This window comes from Oryctolagus cuniculus, chromosome 3 (assembly GCF_964237555.1).
Source record: "Oryctolagus cuniculus chromosome 3, mOryCun1.1, whole genome shotgun sequence".
In the NCBI taxonomy this organism is placed as follows: domain Eukaryota; kingdom Metazoa; phylum Chordata; class Mammalia; order Lagomorpha; family Leporidae; genus Oryctolagus; species Oryctolagus cuniculus.
In genome coordinates this window covers 140312782-140330717 of record NC_091434.1, presented here as the reverse complement: position 1 = coordinate 140330717, position 17936 = coordinate 140312782, and the positions used below count along the sequence as shown (strand labels likewise).

The following is a 17936-nucleotide window of genomic DNA, read 5'->3' as shown; positions in this document are numbered from 1 at the left end:
GGGTGCAGGGCCCAAGCACTTGGGCCATCCTCCACTGCCTTCCTGGGCCACAGCAGAGAGCTGGCCTGGAAGAGGGGCAACCGGGAAAGAATCCGGCGCCCCAACTGGGACTAGAACCTGGTGTGCTGGCGCCGCTAGGTGGAGGATTAGCCTATTGAGCCGCAGCGCAGGCCCCATTTTTTAAAATGTTTTCAAAAACACCATTAGGCTACTGTTGTTCTCTGTGACTCATTTGTTTTCTATTTTAATTACTTCTGCTCTTTACTATATCTTACTACTTATTTGGCTTAAATTATTGTTCTAGCTTCTTAAGTCTGGATCAACAATTTTTTTAAAATTTTATGCATTTAGCAGTATAAATCTTTCTCTTAGCAGTACTTTAGCAAAAATATCTTGAATTATATTTTAAATATAGATTAAAATATTTTCTAATTTCATTATGATTTCTTTTTTGACATATAGAGATGGTTTAGAAGGTTTTAAAAACTATTTATTTATTTGAAAGGGAATGGAGAGAGAGCGAGTTCCCGTACACTGGTTTACTTCTCAACTGCCCGCAACAGGCCGGGTTGAAGCCAGGAGCCAGGAACTCAAGCGTGGTTTCCCATGTAGGTGACTGGGACTCAACGACTTGAGCCATCACCTGCTACTTTCCAGGGGACACTTTAGCAGGAAGCTAGAATTGAAATGAAGCTTGAAACCACTCCCAGGCACTTAGATATGGGGTATGGATGTCACAAGCAACATCTTAATCTCTATGCCAAAGGCCCATCCCTACTTAGAAGATTTTTATTGATGTTCAGACAATTGGGGTTTCTGATTGGCTTCGTTATCGCTTCCTAGTTTAATTCTGCAGCACGCAGGGAACATACACTCTGACTGCAATTCTTTGAAGTTTCACTCACGGTGCTCTGTTTGGTGACTATTCCTTGTGCACTTGAAAGGAGCATACATTCTGCAACTAATGTTATACACTTCAAGTGGGACTGATGGGTTCAGTGTGTTGTTTAAATATTCTATGAATTTACTGGTTTGTGTATATTTTGTATACTTGTTCTATTAGCTGCTGAGAAGAATGTTACAAACCCAAACTATTGTTTTAGATTTAGGATTATTTTATCAGCCTTTATTTATCATGGAATGTTTTTATAAAACATCTCTTGGCAGGGCTGGTGCTGTGGCATAGCAGGTAAAGCTGACACCTACAATGCCAGCATCCCATATGGGCACCGGTTTGAGTCCCAGCTGCTCCACTTCCAATCCAGCTCTCTGTTATGGCCTGGGAAAGCAGTAGAACATGGCCCAAGTCCCTGGACCTCTGAACCGGCATGGGAGACCCAGAACTGGCATGGGAGACCAGAAAAAGCTCCTGGCTCTTGGCTTCAGATCAGGCCCAGCTCTGGCTGTTTTGAGGAGTGAACCAGAAGATGGAAGATCCTCCCCCTGCCCTCCACCTCTGCTTTTCTGTAACTCTGCCTTTCAAATAAATAAATCTTAAAAAAAAAAAAATCTTTTGGCTTAAGGAAAGTCTACCTTGATTTAACATAGCCAGACTACCATTCTTTGGATTGTATTATCAAACATTTAACTTTCTATCTCTACTTATACTTAAATGGTGCTTCTAGTAACCAGCATATAGTTGGGTCTTTCTTCAAAAATATAGTCATATTGAGACATATTTTACACAATAAAGTTCATCTTTTATCATAGAATGGCAGATGTCCTAAACAGCACTCTGGCCTCAGAATCAGCCCTGAAGGCATTCAGATCTGGCTAAAAAGCCCATGAGAGTTTCTCAGGCATGGAAAGCCAAGACACTCTGGCTAAACAAAACAAAACAAAACCTAAATGAAAGATATCTGTGAGTGAGATCCCAGCAGAAAGAATGGGCCATCAAAGAAGGAAGTACCTTTCTCTGAAGGGAGGAGAGAACTTACACTTTTGACTATGGCCTTGTCTAAATAAGATTGGAGTTGGTGAACTCAAGAGGCTTCTATAGCCTTGGCAGCTCATGATAAGAGCCTCAGGTGATCACTGACACCATAAATAAGAGTGTCAATTGTTAAATCAACAACAGGAATCACTGTGCACTTACTCCCCATGTAGGATCTCTGTCCTTAATGTGTTGTACTATGCGAATTAATGGTATAACTAATACTCAAACAGTACTTTATACTTTGTGTGTCTGTGTGGGTGCAGTCTGTTGAAATCTTTACTTAGTATATACTAAGTTGATCTTCTGTATTTAAAATGAATCTTGATGAAGAATGGGATGGGAGAGGGAGTGGGAGATGGGATGGTTGCGGGTGGGAGGGTGGTTATGGGGGGAAAAGCTGCTATAATACAAACGCTGTACTTTGGAAATTTATATTTATTAAAGTTAAAAAAAGTTCGTCTTTTTAAGGTGTACAGTTCTTTGACTTTCGATGAATGCATAGTCATTTAACTTCTGCCACTATCATGATACAGCAGCTTTCATCCCCAGGAAAGTTCCCTCATGATGCTTTGTTGTCAACCCAACCACTCTGTTCCCAGGATGCAGCAACAACTGATCTGTATTCTGAAGCCGTAGCTCTGCCCTTTCCAAAGTATCATGTAAACAGAGCCATACAGCATGGATTTGGCTTTGTTCAATGGGCACAATGCATTGTTGCATGTTTTGGTAACTGATGCCTTTTTATTGCTTAGTAGTATTCCAGCATATAAATGAACCATATTTGGTCCATCTATTCACCAGTTGATGGAATTTTTTTTTTTTTTTTGCTAGAATAGTTAAGAATGCTATAAACATTGAAGTGCAAGTAGTTTTGTGGAAAATAGGCTTTCATTTCTCCTGGATAAAACTGTAGGGATAGTTTTAAGAAATTGGAAGGGTTAGTGTTTTGGTGCAGTGGGCAAGGCTGCCACTGCTGTAATGCCAGCATCCTGTGTTGGAGCATTTGTTTGAGTCCCTGATGCTCTGCTTCTGATCCAGCTTCCTGCTAACATACCTTGGAAGGCAGCAGAGGATGACCAAAGCGCTCAGGACCCTGCAGCTCAAGCGGGAGACCAGGACAGCGTGCCTGGCTCCTGGCATTCAGCCTGCCTTAGGCCTGGCTGTTGCAGTCATTTGTGGAGAGAGTCAGTAGATGAAAGGTTGATATCATCTCACCCTCTCTCTGTTGTTCTGCCTTTTAAATTCATCAATCATAAAAGAAAAATGGAAAACTGTTTTCCAAAGTGGCTGTGCCATTTGGCATTCTGCCAATATCAACATGCACAGATTTCTGGATATTCTGCCTCCTTGTGAGCATTTGATATTGTTGTTGTTTGCTTCCTTTAGCTATTCTTTTTTTAAAAAGATTTTTATTTATTTATTTATTTGAGAGGTAGAGTTACAGACAGTGAGAGGCAAAGATCTTCCATCTGCTGGTTCACTCCCCAAATGGCCACAATGGCTGGAGCAGAGCCAATCAGAAGCCAGGAGCCAGGAGCTTCCTCCAGGTCTCCCACGTGGGTGCAGGGCCCAAGCGCTTTGGCCATCTTCTACTGCTTTTCCAGGCCATACTTTTAGCTATTCTAATAGGTGTACTGTGAGTATCCCACTGTTTTCTTTGTATTTTCTTGTTGATAATAGTGGGTATCTTTGTGTTTATCTTCCATCTTGGTATTTTCTTCAATAAAATGTCTGCTGAAATCTTCCGTCAGATTTGTAATAGGTTATTTTATTATTATTGAATTGTGTGGGTCTTTAATATATTCTGAATATTTTTGCCAATATGTTCCTCCGGTCTGTAGCTTGTCTTTTCATTTTAACAGTGTCTTTTAAAGAAAAAATTAATTTTGATGAAGAAGGGACAACTTAGTAGTTTTACCCTTCTATGGTTTTTTTTTTTTTAATATCTTAAAAGGAATTGGATCTTCTTATTTAAATTATCAAACTTATAAGCATTAAGCTCTTTCTAATATTCTTGTTTGCTCTTAATGACTGTGGGACTGGCGATTGCATCCTTTCTGTCATTTCTGATAACTGATAATCTGTGCTTCCTTTTCTCTCAGTTGGTCTGATTAGAGGGTGTATCATGTTTTTTTTATTTTCCTGGTCATTTTGAAGGGTCAGTTTTTGGTTTTGCTTTCTCTCCAATTTTTGTTTAAATTTCATTAATCTCTAAATTTCACTCAAATATTTATTATTTTCCTGCTTATAATCGTCTTAGATTTAATTTGCACTGTTTCTCTAGTTCCTTAAGGTAGAAATTTAGGTTGAGTTTTGAGTTTTCATTTTTCTTAATACATGTATTTAATCTATACATTTCCCAATAAACATGGCTTTAGCAACTGCTTACAAATTTTAAAGTTTTCCTTTTCCTTCAGTTCAAAGTATTTTTACATTTTCCTTGAGGCCATTTCTTAGGCTAGTGAGTTAGTTAGAAGTATGCTTTCTAGTTTCTACATATTTTATAATTATCCAGATCTACCAAGTATTTCTAAACTAAATTCTTCTTACTACCTTGTATGACACCAGCATCTGCCCTTGGTAAGTGAATGCTCAGGTCTTGTCTTTTTCTGAACTCAAGTCATCCATGTTCCTTTAGATTTCTAGCTACTGGGTTTCCGTTATATTAATCAGGACACAGGGCTTGCAGTTTCACTCTGTTCTACCCCCTGAGTGCCAATGGTCACAATGAGCATTAAGGGAGAATCAGTGCAAATCAGTCCAACATCTGCAGCCACACCTTGAAGCATGTACTCTACTGAGTGTGATTCACTGCGGGGACAGGAGATTTATCATGATTAGGGAAAGAAAAATACAAACAAAAAAAGATGGATATGTACAGAAAAACAAAGTTACACAGTTAAAAGAGTTAAAACAAATATTCCATACTTAAATTTACCTAGAGGAAATCCTTAAACTTAACAGAAAAATTCAACTTTTTTTTTTTCTATTTCAGAAATAGAGGAATAAAATGTTTGTTAATAAGAACTGCTTAAAACAATGAGATTTTGGAATTTAATTCGCACATTTAATCTATGGAATCAAGAAGGCATTTTACCTTGGCAGGGCATGGTATACATCAATATATCCACACCTCTGATTGACTCACTCGTCTCCTGCCATTTGAAATTTTAGCCTTAAAATTTAATAATTCAGTATTTGAAATTTTGGTATTAAGAAGGGAATCTCAATTGTATTATGAATCCTACCTTCCAGTAGAAAAGAATGACAGAAAGTCCCTTACCACCTAGGATTAAGTCTCCAGTGAGGGGCTCCACCTTCTAGAGGGGCTCTGAACGCTCCTGTGCATTAGCTCAAGCCTTTTCAGTGAATATGTGGTTTTCTGACTGAGAACAGTGGACATTTATGTAGGTACTTCCATTATTATTTCCATTTAAATACTGACACCTCCAAGTTTAAATCTCCAGCTTCCAGCCGGAGTTTACTCTGGATTCCAGACTTATGTAACTGGCTTCTTGATCTCTCTACTCAGATACAGTTTTAGCCTGTCTGTGCTGCTATAACAAAACAGTTGCGAGTGGACAGTTTATAACTAATAGAAATCTATTTCTCTGAGCTGGCGCTGTGGCACAGCAGATTAACACCCTGGCCTGAAGTGCCGGCATCCTATATGGGCACCAGTTCTAGTCCCGGCTGCTCCACTTCCAATTCAGCTCTCTACTATGGCCTGGGAAAGCAGTACAAGATGGCCCAAGTCTTTGGGTTCCTGCACAGCTCTGGCTGTCGTGGCCATTTGGGGAGTGAACCAGAGGATAGAAGACCTCTCTCTCTGCCTCTCCTCTCTCTCTGTGTAACTCTGCCTTTCAAATAAATAAATAAATAAATCTTTTAAAAAAAAACAACAACTATTTCTCACCATCTTTGGGACTAGGAAGTTCAAGTTGCTGGCAGATCACTGTCTGAAGAGAGCTCCTCTCTGCTTCCTAGGTGGTGCTTTGCTGCTGTATCCTCCTGAGGGGAAAGAGGACAGCTGTGTACTCACAGCTTGGAAGGAATGGAAGGGCCAAAGGTCATGAGGCCCAGTCACTTCCTAAATGCTTAGCTCTTAATACCATCACAGAGGTGAGTAAGCTGAAACACAGAGATTTTGGAGGATACATCCAAACCACAGCAAATATCTCACAGAAAGCTCCAACTTAGCATGCCTGAACCCCTGGTCCTAATCCACTTGCCTCAACTGCTCCTCCAGTTTTCTTCCCCATCTCAGCTAGGGCCAACTCCACCCTTCCAGACAGATGAGCAGGTCAAATTGTTGGAGTCATCTTTGATTTTTTTTCCCCACCCTGACATCCAATTAATTAGCAAGTCCTGTAGAAGTTTCTTTCAAATTATATCCAGCGTCTGACAGCTTCTCACCACCTGTACTGCTAAGCCCTTCATCCCAGCCACTGTTATTTCTCATCTACCTTATGTCTTCTTAACTGATCTGCTCAGCTCCCTGCTGCCTATTTTCAATATAGTACACAGTTATCCTTTTGAAAAATAGGCAGGGTCATTTGACTCTTCTCCTCAACTCTCCAGTGCTCCACAACTCACCCAGAGTAAGAAGCTAGGTTCTTCAATGCCCTTCAAGGCCACCCCTGACCTGGCCCTGTACCCTCTCTAATTCCATCTCCTCCCATAACTGCCCTCCTTTCCTGGTTCCAATTACAGCTCCTGGGCTTTGAAAGCAGAGAAGAAAGATAGTGGGGGGGGGGGGGGGGAGAAAAGGGGAAGAGGAGGGCAGTCTCTCCATTGCAGTGATATAAAATATATTCCATGCGTAACTCATTTAAAGCATGTCTGCAAATTCTTTGACTCTCTTCATAAAAAGGCAGATCTAATGAATTCTCTTCCTTCATCTGCTATTTGTCTTGGGGTGCTGGCTTTCTAAATCCAGTCACCAGGCCACGAGGAAGCAGACAGAGCGCAGGGAGAAACCACGTGACCTGACATTCTCTAAAGAACTGAGACTGTAATTGGGTTTGGTGGGATATTTTCCTTTGGAACAGATATACAATAGGAATTAGGCCATGTTTCTTAGCACCACTTCATGTGTTGAAAGGAATGAGGGTTATATGAATACTGCAGAATTGTCTCTTAAAAAAAAATGCAATTACTTTGCAGTTCTTGAAGAGCGTGGTGACTGCCACTTTCTATAACTTGAACTCACTTTGTTTCTATGTCATGGTCAGTACTTTAAGGAATTAAGTCCTCTAAATCACAAGGTAACCACCCCGATGATGTCTACATTTATACTGGCAGCAATTCTGATCTCCAACCTAGATTAGACCGCCTGTTTCACATTTCCACTTGGACTTCTCACATCTCAATGGCAATAAGTGCAAAGTCATGATCTTCCCCATCCCCAGTTCCAGTGCTCCCCATTTCAGGGGCTGACTCAACCAGTGCTTGGTAACACCTGTTGTCTAGGCCAGGCTCAGTCCCTATTAGCTACTGCACTATTCCCTGCACCTAACACAATGGGAACTGCACAAAATCAGACTCCCAACTCCTTGGAAGAGCAACAAAATGGATTATGGTCTATTCAAAGCCCAGGAAAATCTCGAATGCCTCTAACACCCAGGCTCTTTCCACCAGCCAAAGCTACCACTATTTACTCAAACAGTTGAATGCCTTCTAAAATTCCCATCATTACTGTGCATCAACATGCAGTTAAATGAATGAATTGATTATAATTTTCTGTGCTCTACCAAATTTCTACTTCTCTCACTGTGCTCATGAATGTGTGTCACTGCTGGAAAATGAGCACTAACTGTGTATTCGGGGCACTGAACGGCAGATTTTGAGTGCAATCCTGGTATCTTGATAGGAAAGATTTCTTTGAGTTCTACTAAGCATTTTTGAAAGCAAATTCTGTCAGCAGATTGAAATTACATGCAAAATTATCTAAATTGCTCATATACGATAGGCAGTCACACTGTGTAGATGAAGCTTTCAAAATGCAGGAGATGAAGCTGAATAATACCAACCTCTGGTCTAATTACCTCCAATCCAAGTCTCTGCTCATGGCTCAAGGAATAAAACGCGAACAATTACAGTACATGATAGTGCGTGACTTCAGGTAGCAATGGAGTAGACTATTACAACTCTGATTGCACACATGCGTGGTTTCTGGATTTCATCTCCTACTTTTGAATCTAAATACTTAAAATGATAAGAGATGCATTATTCGTGGGCATGGTCTGTCATTTTGCTTTTCTTTGCATAGCAGAGTGGAGTAACTTTTGGGAGGCACTGAGTAGGCTTCTACTTTCCACCTTAATTACCTGAATCAGTTGTTGCTTAACTCCATCCTTGGAGGTACACCACTAATTGTTCAGCCATCACACCTTCAGGGCAAATCGGAATCTTGAGTCACCTGCGCTCTGATTTCTTCCTCAGCTGTACTTCTGACTTTCCCACACGATCCTCTGAGAAGTAAGTAATGACATCTGCATAGGAATTAGAATCCAGATCCCTGGGGTACTGTGCTCATTTGAGTAACTCCAAAATTTTAAATTACTTTTTTTCTAGGTGTAGTTAAATGCAGGGGCCAGCGTTATGGCGTGGCAGGTAAAGCCTCCACTTGCAATGCTAGCATCTCATAAGGGTGCCAGTTCAAGTCCTGGCTGCTCCACTTCCAATCCAGCTCCCTGCTAATACTTCTGGGAAAGCAGTGGAAGATGGCCCAAGTCCTTGGGCCCCTGTACCCATGTGGGAGACCTGGGAGAAGCTCCTGACTCCCCACTTAGGTCTGGCCCAGCCCTGACTGTTGTGTCTATTTGGGGAGTGAACCAGCAGACAGAAGACCTTTCTGTGTCTCTCCCTCTCTCTCTGTGACCTGTGTTTTCAATATATAAAATAAACCTAAAAAAAAAAAAAGGATTTGAATTCCCCAACTTACCTTTTTTCTGGGCCACAGACAAGTCTTTCCTGGTAGCAGCAGTGAACATTACCGAGCACTTCCCACGAGCCAAGCACCTTACTAGAGCTAGAGCAAGGTTCATCCACCTTTACACAACTGATATTACACCTGCTACAAAGAGTTTTATTGAAAAGAGCTGACAGAATCAAGGAGCAGAGGGAAAGCTTTCGGGAAAGCCGCTGGGAGGGGCTTCTTTAGCAGGAAAAAATTGTTGAAAGAAAGTAATCTGGGGGTCTTATACCCACGGGAAACTTTGTACAAGATCCTTCAAGAAAAGTGTTTCTTGTGTGGTGAGCTCATCCTGCCATATCTCCCATTCCTCCTATTTGGTTCTGACTTTTTGCAGGAAACAGAAAAAGTTATATCTTGGGGTCTATCAGCAGTGGGAGAGCTGTTTTTCTGAAACTGGTCACAGACAACTCCAGCCACCTGGCCTTTGGCATGGCCTTGGCCCCAGCCTGCTTTTCTCCTGACTAATCAACGAAATTGTTCATGTCTCTCGTTGTCACACCAGTTTCTAGCTTAAGCCACATTACCGGAGGGGCCCCTTTGTTCTACCTTTTTACGCTTCCCACTCTGACTCCTTTCATTAACACTTGGACTAAATGATTGTTACAGGGTGGATATTTTAATGTTTTTAGCAGCAACCCAGGTCCCTACTCTTTCCTACCCCATACTGAGTAAGACAACCAAAAATGTCTCCAGAAATTCCTAAATGTTCTCTGCAGGGCAATGTTCTCTGCCTCCAGGTGACAGCTAGCACCGCCTTAGGTATATTTAATCCTGTAAACAACTCAATGAGGTAAAGTGAGAACAGGAAGGGGCAGAGAGGCTAAAGAACTTGCCTGAGGCCGCACAGCCAGGAGCAACATAGCTGGTATTTGATTAAAGCAGTGAGGCCCCAGAGCCTGCAGTCTTCACTGCTGCCCTTGCATCAAGACTCAATCCCTGTGTGGGTTTTTGGGATCAATGAGATGAGGCTTGGTGGATCAGAATCTTCTCTGGGGTTGTCGCCAAAGAACTGCTTTGTCAATGCAGAGCGGTCCAGGGACTTGAAAGGAAGAAGGAAGTGAAAGTAAGTTCTCTACCTATGAATTCCTGGCTCGTGGCAATCAAAAATATTTCTAAAACGGGAGACTGACTACATATGAATAACCTGAAAACTCACGCCTTAATAGCGTTTTGCCTCTACCACCTAAGTCACTTTTAGATCAAGGAAGAATAGAAGCTGAACATTAAGTGCTTTCTCTCTTAACAGAAATATCTGGCCTGCCAGTCAGCATGATCCTCATCATCAGATTGCCTCTTGTAATTGGGAGATTTATATCTTCCAATTAGAACATGCCATTTGCAGATGACCCTTGTTGAAATGCTAATATCCATGCTAAACTCTGTTAGTATTCATTTAAATAAATTAATCAAATTAGCTAGTGAGTCATTTAGCAAGTCTTTAGGAAGCAAATTACAAAACAGGAAAGTTCTGAGGGCCAAGTCAGGGGGCAAGGGCAAGACACTGTGCAAGGTGCCACACCTGGAGCTGGTAACCAGGTATGGAGCAATACAAACAGCCAATGTGCCAGGCAGGAGACAGATGAGCAGCAAAGAGGAGGAAGGACAGTCACCCACGGGACACCTGGCCTCTTTTCAGTCCTGCTCAGTCTCCAATGTGATAATTGCTTTCCCCTCTGAAAACTCAGAGTTGTTCCTTCAAGATGTGGATTGACCCTGCCCATCCAGGACAGGCTGCACAGCACCTGCACCTGCCTAACCAAATCTGAGGGGCTGGAAACTTTCCCAGGTGGCACTGCTCTCCTTTGAGGAGTCAGCTACCACACGGCTTCCTGCTTTGATGACACAAGGGTTTCTGCATGCAGGAAACCTAACCCTGAACCCAGGCTATACGTGGTTTCTCCCTGGCCCTGACGTGGCCATTTTCTGTGAGGCAAGAAGGCAGAGGGAGGACACACTGTCCCTTGTTGTGGATCCACCCTTTGGGCCAGAATTCTTTCCTTGCTGTTTTAAGGAGGAAGGGAAGAAGGAAGTTCATCCTCCTGTCTGTGGTTCCTTGCCTCTAGGTGAAAGCGGCCAGACAGCCACTTGTTTTCTCTAAACCAGACAATGTCAGACAAAAACTACACGGAAAGGATTCCTATCTGGGAGTGCCGATGGAGAATTTTTCTTCAAAATGGAATTAAGCAATCAAATACCAGCTACATTTACACCAGGCTGTTCAAAATAATTTTTCAAGCATTTAAATGCTAATAGAAAACGTCAAAAATATGAACAGACAAGAAAATCAGAACCAAAGTTCACACTGGTGTAATAAGAAAATACTTTATTGTGGAATTCTTAAAGGCCAACAATTGGACAAAGAAAACTTGTCTTGTTTGATAAAAAGCTAGGCTGGGTGGTTAACTGCCAGACTGACCAGAAAAACCTGACACTGAACCAGTCTTAGAGATGGAAAGTCGGTCTACATCTCAACCAGCCACCCTGTCTTTTGAGAAAATCGGAGTGAAACGAGAAGCATACACAAGCTTGGATTTTAAAAAGAACTTGTATTTATATTTTGCAACTATGATCTTTTAAAACGGTGGCCTCAGGAAAACCTGCTCTGGCAAGCAACTGCAGAGGCTCCTGTGGAGAGGAAGTGAAAAGACTGGGCATATAAACAAGGGCTGCTGGCACGTTCAAAGCGCAGGGGATAGTTCACAGAGCAAAATGTAGGCCTAAGTAAATGGGTTTCAGGCAATTTCAGTGTTAAGATAACATCATTAAGACTAGAACAGATTGTGTGCAAACCCTGCTGTTTATAATTAACACGTTGCTTCCAAATACTCCAGGGTCCCTGGTAAATAGTCTTCTGCTCACGTCCACCCAGACCAATCAGAATATTTTCATCAGATTCCATGCTGGGCCAGCACCTGTTTGGACAAATCCAATAGAGCCAAAGAACTCCTTTCCCCGGCCAGCCAAGTCGTTGGACGAACACAGCTTGGCTTAGTCACTGTCACAGTGTCCATATGGCTTTGAAGCTTGTTTTCACAAGAAATCATACAAGTATTTTATTATGTCAAAGTTCACCGTCCTATAAACAAAAACAGATAATATGTTAGCATCTTCACCCCTAGATTGCTCAGCTTTGTATGGTTCAGGGGAAGCACGTGCAGAATCGTGCACAACTAAAGCCAAGCCTTTGCATAGTGCTACCAAGTGCAGCACTAGGGGACGGGCGCTCATTTTTAAAAACGTCACTCAACACAGTTTCTTTAAAAAGTTATTTTGTTTGTACCATAAAGTTTGCTTTTCTAAAAGAGAAAAGTTAGAACCATCTTATGTTCTGTATTTCAATTATTCTACAAAAAGCTTAGATTTCATTTGAAAGTTTTTTTTTTTTTGGTCTAATAATCAGAATAAAGTAATTAGAGATGCAAAAGTATTTAAATCTCCTTTGCTTCTGAACATTGTTTATCTTCCAAAACACCTGTTTTCTCATTACAGAAACCATCGCTCATCTGTCCTCATTTGTAGTTTTCATTCTTTTCAGTCTCCTAGCACTGGCTGACCTGTGTTGTGTATTGTAACTAAATCTGTAGGATCCAAGAATACCATACAACAAACAGACGATGTGAATGTATATTTTTGTACTCTGAAGGCAAGCAGAATAAAACAGCAGAGAGAGACATATAATTATATTCTTTTTTTCAAACTCATTCTTCACTATAAATATTCAGACTAGGGGGTTTATTATTTGAATAAATGGTCAAAATAATTAGATATAATGATCTAGCAGTAAGTATAAAATAAAAGCCTCAAGTATTCAATTCTGCAAAAATAATCACCCATGTGAGAACAGCCTTTTAAAGATTCACTAATTGCATGCTTTTTTTATTAAGCCGTCATCAATTAATGTTTTTGTATCATTTTATAATATACTTTCTAAAAAAGTTTCTAAGTAAATGACTGACACACCAAATATTTTTTAAAATTTGAAATAGACTATAGAACCTGCTTATGAAAATATGTTTGAAAATCGCTCAGAGGAGAGGTGCTGGCTATTGTGGTTCCTAATGTTGGACTAAAGAATTCCTTCTTTCATTCTAACAGGTCCTCTCTGAAGAGTAGCAAACCTTTCCAAATGGGACAGAAGCACTGCCAAAAACAATCCTGTTACCAACAGCAGCAATAAAATAACTAAAAATAATTACTTATTAAAAAAAGCACTTTTGCCTAAAGGCACAAAAGGTATGGTTATTAAATCATAAAGCTGTTTTATTTTTGTATTTCATTCCAATCTTGAGGACCCTCCTTCACCTCCCCATTTACTGACAAGTCCCCTCTAATAAATAATTTTAAAGCAATAATTATGGGGGCAGACATTTGGCCTAGTAGTTAAGATTCCCATGCCCCACACTGGAGTGTCTGGGTTCAATTCCTAGCTCTGGCTCCTAATTCCAGCTTCCCGCCATTGCAGACCTTGGGAGACAGAGGGTGATGGCTCAAGTAGTTGGGGTTCTGCTAGTCATGTAGAAGACCTACACTGAGTTCCCGGCTGCCAGCTTTAGCTCAGCCCTGAATTATAATAAATGAAAATTAAAACAGCTCAAAAAATGTTTAAGGAAAGATTCATTTATTTGAAAGGCAGAGCAACAGCAAGGAGGCAGGGAGGGAGAGGGAGAGGGTGAGAGAGCAAGTCTATCGTCCCCAAATGGCTGCCACAGCTGGGCCTGGTTGGCAGAGGCCCAAGGACATGGCCGTACTCTGCTGCCTTCCAGGCACATCGTCTTTTCCTCGGCTCCTTCAAGATTCAACTCTACTGGGCCCTGGACAGTTCTGTCAGGTGAGGTCAGTGTCCTGTGCCAAAAGCTCTGTTCCCTGGAGATCACTCACTACTCTCTGGTTCCTCGTCACTGAACAACGTAGCTTCCAGATCAAAATTCCTCTCCATCCCAAGGCCTGCACCAGCCTAGCAACTGCACCACAGTCTTGTCTTTCCCACCTCCAACGACCTTCTCTTCCACTCTCAGGATCACACACACATATGTTCTACCTCTAAAAACATGGATTCAGACATTTTACCCTCTGATCCCCAATTTCTGCCATTTACACTATTTGGAACACCTTGGGACAAAATGCCCACAAACTTCTTCCCTTTTTCTCTGTCTACAAATACGTACTGAGTATGTTTATGTCAGGTATTGAACTATTAGTCCTCAACTGGCTTTACTTTCTTCTTGCTCCTCCAAGCTTAGTCTCTATCAACCATCACGGCAAGTGCTCACTGGCTAGCATTCACTGAACTCACCTGGAGAAAACCCAATGCTATGTGATTTCGACTATAATTCTTTGGTCTTCCAGTACCTGGCACATGCAGTGTTACTGGAGAAGATCGTAAGTCTTACAGAGGGTGCCCTTGTACATCCAAGGTCAAGAACCTCAGCACTCCAGCACATTGCTTTCCTTGTCAACACTTTCTTCCATTCCTCACAGCAGCTTTTCAAATATCCCATATTTCTTTCACACTGCGACTAGCTCTGCCCTTCACCTCACTTTTGCCTCTTTATTCACTGAGAAAACAGAAGTCACCAAACATCCAAATTGTTCCACTTAAATTCATCTTTTTCTCATTACAATGAACGAGGACTCCCCTTTCTCATCTCGTAACTCATTTCCTAAGTCCCATGCTCACATAACATTTGAAGGATTTTGTGCTTTGACTTAATCTCTCTTCTGCATCATTAACTCACCTTCTCTATGCTCTTATCTATCAGCTCATTTCTTTAAAAAATATATAATAGCCTTCTCTCAACCGTGTAATCCTTTCTCCCTCCTTATGACAAAAAGGAAAAAATCCTAGAATGTAGGCTCATGAGAGGATATAGCTATGTTATACCATTGCTGTATCTTCCCAAAGCTTTAGCACAGTGTTTGTTTATGCTGGGCAGTCAAATTATTGGCAAGTGAATAAAGGAAGGAAAAGCATTATCTCTATTCATTACATGTACTTTCTCATAAAACACTATGCAAATATCTATAATCTGACTTACTTCTACCCCATCACTGTAAGAGTTCCTGGCAAAGTCACAAACGATGACTTTATCATTAAGCCTGAGGACTCTACTTGCTTTCTTGGTAGCACATGACTTTTTTTTTTTTTTTTAAGATTTTATTTATTTGACAGGTAGAGTTAGAGAGAGAGAGAGAGAGACAGACAGACAGACAGAAAGGCCTCCCTTCCGTTGGTTCACTCCCCAAATGGCTGCAACGGCCGGAGCTGTGCCGATCTGAAGCCAGGAGCCAGGTGCTTCTTCCTGGTCTCTCATGAGGGTACAGGGGCCCAAGGACTTGGGCCATCTTCTACTGCTTTCCCAAGCCATAGCAGAGAGCTGGATTGCAAGAGGAGCAGCCGGGACTCGAACTGGCGTCCATATGGAATGCCGGCGCCATAGGCCTACTGCGCCATGGCGCTGGTCCCGGCAGCACATGACATTTTTTTTTTCCTGAAAGGCATTGCAACAGACGGAGAGAGACAAGAGACATACACAGAGACAAAGAGCCCTATGTGCTGGCTCACAATGTCTCAGCCGAAGTCAGGGCCAGAGCTGGGGGCCAGGAACTGAACCCAGGTTTCCCACGGGTGACAGAGATGCACCTACTTGGCCATCGCCACTGCCTTCTAGGGTCTGCCATTAATATGAAGCTGTAATCAGGAGCTACAGAGCGTTTTAGCTCCTAGGCCAAATGCCCACTCTGTAAGTGACTTCTGACCATTACTTTCCTCAGGTATTTCTAGTTTTTTTCTTTTTGTATGTACAACTTTCTATCTTGTATAACTGCCTTCTTCACTTAAACTCCTATCACGAGTAGTTTCCTGCAATTTTATCTATCTGGTTTGTGCCTTATGATCCAATCATTCATTCTCTGCCAAAAATGGGTGGTGTGAGGCTGCCTTGCCTCTTCTTGGTGACCATCCTTGGGACATCCTCCCTATATCAAGACTCAATTTAGAATGGGACTATCTCCTTATCTCTCTTCTTCCTGGTGCCCTGTAAAACAAACCCACATAGTTTTGCTTCATCTGAAGTGTTACTGCTACTCACTATAGGAAAATATGTCCTATTTATTTTTTTAGCACATACTAAGTTTAAAGCATCGTGCTAGGCTTAAGGATAAAGTAGTGACAAACACAAATGCAGTCTGCGCTTTGTGCTTCCTGGGCTCATGTTCTAGAAAGAAAGATGAACTCTATTTATTCAGTTAATTATTTAATTAAAGTGATACATACCATGACGAACAAAATGGAAACTTGCTAATTGTGTGCATCGAGGGTGGTGGCAATCGTGGTCTTGGTATGTTTGACAGGCTTCCTAAAGGAACACTTCAACTGAAATCTCAGTGTTCTCTAACAGCTAGATGAAAGAATGAGAAGCTGCAGAATACTGCATATGCACCACGCTAGCAGGCAAACCACAACTGAAAACCTGAAATGAGCCAGAGTAGTTGAAGCACAAACTCCGAGGGGAGAAAGCACATGTGCAATGTGGCTGGGCACAGAGGTAGAGTTCAGTTCATTTTGGCATTGCAGGGTTTTAAAGATTCTGGTCTTTTATCCCAAGAATAATGGGAAATCATTGAAGACTTTTAAGTAGAAAGGTGACATTAAATTTCTTTATGATCATTCTGGTATACAATGAACAATAAATTATAGGAGGATAAGAGTGGATAGGTGATCAAATAGGAAACTACTAGAGAAGAGAGGATGGTGGCTTGGTCTACCAGGTGGCAGAAGTACAAATAATGAAAAAGAATGAATCTGTGATACACAGAGGTGACTAATGATTGATACTGGGAGTGTGGGAGACAGAGAAGTCAAGAAGGACTCCCAGGTTTCAGGCTTGTGCAACACGGTGGACTGCCACGCTCTTCATTGAAATGGAACACTGGAAGCAAGAAAGATCTTTCCCTTTTCCTGTGTGTGGAAGCAGGGATTAGAATCCCTGATTTCAGTTTTGGAAACATATTGATATAGCTGGGAAACATTCAATAAAGGTCAAGAATATTATTTTTAAAAGTCTGGCCTTTAAAAATAGGGGAGTTATTAATATTCAGATGGTTGTTGGAAGTCATGGTGTAGCTTAACTTGACTAGTAAAAGGTACAACAAGAGAAAAGAGCTGAGGACAAAGCCTCAGGCATAGTTATATTTAAAGGTCAAGTGGAAAGGAAAATTTGGTAAATGAGCTTTAGTCAAAACTGCCAAAGAATAAAGAGGAAAGCCCAAGGATGATGGAATCTTGGGCTCTATGAAGGAGGAAGAAGGGTGGGAGCATAGCAGGAGGTGGGGTGGGTGGGAAGTGTCACTATGCCCTTAAATCTGTATATATGAAATCTGTATACCTTAAATAAAAAAAAAAAAAAAGAAATAAACAGAGGGTAGTCAACTAGTATCACTATGCCCCTAAATCTGTATATATGAAACACATGAAATTTGAATACCTTAAATAAAATAAAAAAAGAAAGAAAGAAAGAAAGAAACAGGGTGGTCAACTGTGTTGGGTGCCTTGGAGACAACAAACAGCCAGAGACCAAGGGAGGTTCAGGGGAAGAGGAGAAGATGGAATTCACAGTACACGTGGATGAATCCACCTGAGATCCTGAGATCTTGGGTCCTACTCTACTGAAAAGGGACAAATAGAGAAGACGAGTGCTAAGCAGGTAGCTGAATGACTTCTCAACTGATACTTTCAACTCCGTTCTGTGAAACAGGGAGGATGAACAGTGTGAATATAGATTTGTAGCTGGAAGAGAGTCAAGGACCTAGGAGGAAAATAGGTTTGTGAACCACGTATTCTGTCCTTTAATACATGAGGTTGACAGGATGGCAGGCTAGTAGGAGACAATTTCTCATAAGGAGAATACAGAAACAGAGCCAAATTGCATGAGTCTCCAAGAAAGCCACAGTTTACAAGCTGGGGGTAGTGAAAGTCTCGAACTAGCAACAAGAAGCAAGGATGTTGCTGAGGTTTGAGAAAAG

The 17936-nt window shown here is 41.5% G+C and overlaps 1 protein-coding gene across 3 annotated transcripts in view; it reads right to left on the bottom strand.

The window, feature by feature from the left end:
* Window positions 1-11223: 11223 nt before the first annotated feature.
* Window positions 11224-17936, bottom strand: part of ORC5 (origin recognition complex subunit 5) — an 85050-nt gene continuing 78337 nt past the window's right edge. For all 3 annotated transcript variants that reach the window (XR_011387388.1, XM_002712028.5, XM_051849723.2), the window contains one exon: window positions 11224-11991. Coding sequence is in view for 2 of the 3 variants with exons in the window: in XM_002712028.5 (XP_002712074.1) it covers window positions 11946-11991 (46 nt within the window). In the remaining variant the exon portion in view is untranslated. The remainder of the gene's footprint in view (window positions 11992-17936) is intronic.